This window comes from Gavialis gangeticus, unplaced genomic scaffold (assembly GCF_001723915.1).
Source record: "Gavialis gangeticus isolate Ggan-Ray unplaced genomic scaffold, GavGan_comp1, whole genome shotgun sequence".
Classification (NCBI taxonomy): Eukaryota; Metazoa; Chordata; order Crocodylia; family Gavialidae; genus Gavialis; species Gavialis gangeticus.
In genome coordinates, this window is record NW_017728996.1 from 27,652,835 (window position 1) to 27,656,912 (window position 4,078).

The window sequence follows — 4,078 nt, forward strand, 5'->3', positions numbered from 1 at the left end:
GCCATTTTATTTTCTTTCTAATGCTTGTTTTTCTATGGAACTGTTTTATCAGATTAACATATCAAGCTGCTTAACCACTAAGGGCAGGTGTGCCTGGTAAAATGTAGGGCTTGCACAGGTACCTGAGCTACTTCAAGGACTGAAAGAAGTACAGTTTTCATGGCACTTCATCTGGGCGAATTAACTCTCTTGAGATGAACCTCTTTGGAAATGCCCCTGGTACTGCTACACAGCACCACGTTGTGCTTTCTAGACATACCACTATGTATACATACCCTGAGTAGTAAAAGCAGGTTGATATACATCTCTGTCAGTATCTAAATTGTAAGGCAGATATTAAAAATACTGACAGCTATTGACAGCTATTTTTATAACAGATTTTTATCTTAATTTGCAGCCATTTCTTCCTTTATCAGACAGTGGTTTTATATATGATTCAGATGAAAGCATTCATAGTGAGGAAGAAGATGAAGATGCTTTCCTTTCTGATGCACAGATCCAGGAACACAAAGATGCTGATGCTTATAGGTTAGTTGAAATGACACACTAGTTAACAAAAAATCCACGTTACAGGTTTATTGTCTCTTTAAAAAAAGATATAAGGCTTCTTTTCTGAAATTACAAACTATTTATATCCAATACCTATATGGAAACAATATTAAAAGGGGGCAGTTGTAAAGGCCTTAGATCAGCATTTGGCCTGAAGAATTTTAACTACTGGATTAGAAGTCACATTAACTTATACCTTAGTACTGACATTTCAGGTAATGGAGTTGTGTCTTTTTTTCTGTGCATTTTCACTTGTAACCTTGATCTGGCATGGAGACACAATCATTATGGCTTCCCCTGATGCTAATGCTAGAGTCTTACAGAATTAGAGTCCTACTGGAAATATGATGTATATTTAATGTATTGAATTAATTTATGTCTGGGATTAAGTAGGAAATTTAAAAAGGAAAAAGTCGCTAGAAAAAATGATACAAGAGCATAGGTTGTAAGCGTTATGAAAATTAAAGAAAATAAAAAGGCCTTCTTTCTAAATTGTATAAATCTGTCTTTTTAAATCTAATAAGCTGTATGCATAGCTACTGTGTTCTATTATATAGAGACATTTATATCGAGTCTTATTTTGTGAACACCATATCTACTACATGGCTTCTTTAAATTTATAGAAAGCTTTGTAAGTTGCATTGTAATTAGTAGTTTGGGAGTTCCCATTTAATTCCTGACCTTGCAGAAGTCCCATTCTTAAACACAATGATAACTTTCTAGGTTTTCTCTTCTAGAGAGGCAGAGTACCATGATCTGGGGTTTGGAAAAGAGAAAGATCCTCTGGCTGCCAGTAAGGAACTCCCAAAGAGAGAGACTTAAAAAAAATATTTAGAGATTTTACTCTCCATCATTGTAATTTTCAAACCCCTCTAAGACTCTTCATTGTGTTTGTAAATTCTTGCCTTATCTATATATGTGGTTTCGTGGCACAAGCTATGATTGAATTACCATTGAAACCATTCTTTTCATGCAGCTGGGCTCTCTTACATTTGGCAATGGTAAAACTAGCTCTGCACAACATTAAGTCCTTTTTCCCCGTTGTTGGTTTGGAATTCTCTGGTGAGTTAAATTTTGCCTTACATTTTATATTTCTCTATACTTTCTGTTAACAAAGATCATTGTCCTACACAATGTATAAATTTGTCCTTATGTATAAGTTTTAATTTTGCAGAGTTGGTAACAAGTAAAAGTGTACATTTCATTTCAGGATTTTTTAATGCGTCTATTTAGTGAAAGATTGCATTTCTCTTTATGTTCTGCTAAAGTACATAAAACACACATACTTACATTTGTTTAATTGTCAGCAATAGCATTCTAATTTGTTTTTGTATCTGAACAAATTCTACTGTGGGTTGCTAAATACAAGGAAGAAAATAATTCTTTTTAATATTATCTTTGTACTTCTCCATAACCTTCACTTACTTGCGTTGATATTAAAGATGTTTTACACTGCTTTTCAGATCTGCCTGTTACATCGCCATTGGGTATTGCTGTAATTAAAAATTTGGAAAACTGGGAACAGTTGCTTCAGGAGAGAATGGATCAGTTTGAAGGCCCACCACCAAACTACATCAATACCTATCCCACTGACCTTGCTGTAGGAGCTGGACCAGCTATACTGCGCAACAAAGCAATGCTTGAGCCTGAAAACACACCATTCAAGTAAGAGCTACTGGGGAAGACTTATTTTGCAGCCTTTAGTATAACATTAGTGAAGAAACAGTTGTGGTTATGCAAGACATCTTTAATTCTATTAAAGGAAGTTGTCAACATGGCTAAGCCAAACAATCTTAAACTGCAAAACTCTTCCAATTTCACCTTCATTCATTCAGCACTATCATCAGGCTTATTTTTAAGGATGATGTAAGTTTAATTTTTACAGAAGTTATCTTTAAAAGGACAAAGACAACTTTAATTTATTAGTGACAGACACTAATAAGTTAGGGAAGGGAAAGAAGAAGAAAAAGAAAAAACTGAAAGGTCAGAACAAAAAAAATTATAACGCCAATGAATTACAACACAGAGAAAAATTAGAACTGAGGTCCATTGGAACTATATTAGCTTCCTGTAATGCCTTGATCTTGCAAGCTCCTACTTCAGCGGAAGTCCTTGGCAGATCTGGGCCAAAATTAACTTAAAAGTAGTTTGAGAATGTTATGGAGCCTGGATGAGATCTATACTGTCATACTGCTTGGGATTTGTATGGCTGATGCTGCCATAAGACTTTGGTTCAGTGTCCTTTCTAATGATAATAAACATGCATTCCCTTTTGTATAGCATCTGTTTAAAATCTGTAGCATTCACTTCATTGGGAGTCATGTGATCTAATTAAAATCCTGAAAAGGTATTTTGCGTTTTGGGAGAAAAGCATAAAACTATTCTATGGGATTATTTGTGCGATCCTGATGCTACAACTAGGCCTGTGCAAAGCAGCTAGTATTTACTTCGGCCAATTCGGGGGACAGTGATTCGAATCACTATCCCAAATCAATTCGGCAGAATCTGATTTGGAGATTCAGCCAGTGCCAAGTCAGCCAAATCGCTGAATCAAACAGGCCCCATCTCCCTCCCGCTCTTTCAGCCCAGTCAATGGCTGCCCCCCCCCAGCCTCAGTGTCCCAGCTCTTTCTTTTTTTTTTATTATTTTTTTCTTTTTTCATTTTTTTTCTTTAGTCAGGGGGGTGCTCAAGGGGGCTGGGTGCACAGGCAGAGGATGGGGCCTGGCGGGGGTCCCCTCATGGCCCCCTCCCCCTCCGCCTCCTACGTACTGGCACAGAATCCAGGTCCAGCTCTCTGCGGCAGCAAGTGGGGGCTGCCCGAATCTCCAAATCAAGCTCTCCGAATCTTTTCCAACTTGATTCGTAGAGCTTCGAATCGATTTGGACCTTTTTATTGGTCTCCCAGTTCAGTTTGGATTTAGAGGTTCAGCTGCCGAATCAGGCCAAATCTCCTCCAAATCAAATCAGCACCCAAAGCTTTGCACAGCTCTAGCTATTAGCTGAGCAGATAGGGGGGCCTGCAGTCCTGTGGGACGCTCCATCTGCCCCACCATCTCAGTATTCACGAGCCACCTAGTAGCTTGAGGTATGTAGAAAAAAACATATAAAGCTGTGCCTATGTCTGAATCGTCGAATCTCTCCGAATCGATTCAGATGCTTCCAGTTCAATTCAAAGAGATTAAAGGGTCTCCTGATTCGATTCGGATTTGGAGATTAGGCTGACGAATCTCTGCCAAATCGAATCAGCGACTGAAGCTTTGCACAGCACTACTATCTATAACTGCAATATGAGATTGATTCTTAGAACTCAAAACTTTGGTAAATGTGAATCAGGCAAATCAAGTTATCGCCTCAGTCCTTTAGAATTCACTAATGCTCTGTCATATAATTTTTAAAAAATTAAAAAACAGGTTTGTCTTGGATTGCATACAAAGCCTACAGATCATGACTTTGTTTCAGTTTGAATTGTGTTTTAAATAAATTTGGATTCTCTTAATTTTCTTTTCTCCAAGTTTTCTGTGTGAAAAT

General features: G+C 37.5%; 1 protein-coding gene across 3 annotated transcripts in view; it reads left to right on the plus strand.

Annotated features, from left to right (window-relative positions):
• DMXL2 (Dmx like 2) overlaps window positions 1-4,078 on the plus strand; it is a 117,099-nt gene that overhangs the window by 86,937 nt on the left and 26,084 nt on the right. For all 3 annotated transcript variants that reach the window (XM_019504203.1, XM_019504205.1, XM_019504204.1), the window contains 3 exons: window positions 398-528; window positions 1,526-1,611; window positions 2,013-2,214. In XM_019504203.1, coding sequence (XP_019359748.1) covers window positions 398-528; window positions 1,526-1,611; window positions 2,013-2,214 — 419 coding nt within the window. The remainder of the gene's footprint in view (window positions 1-397; window positions 529-1,525; window positions 1,612-2,012; window positions 2,215-4,078) is intronic.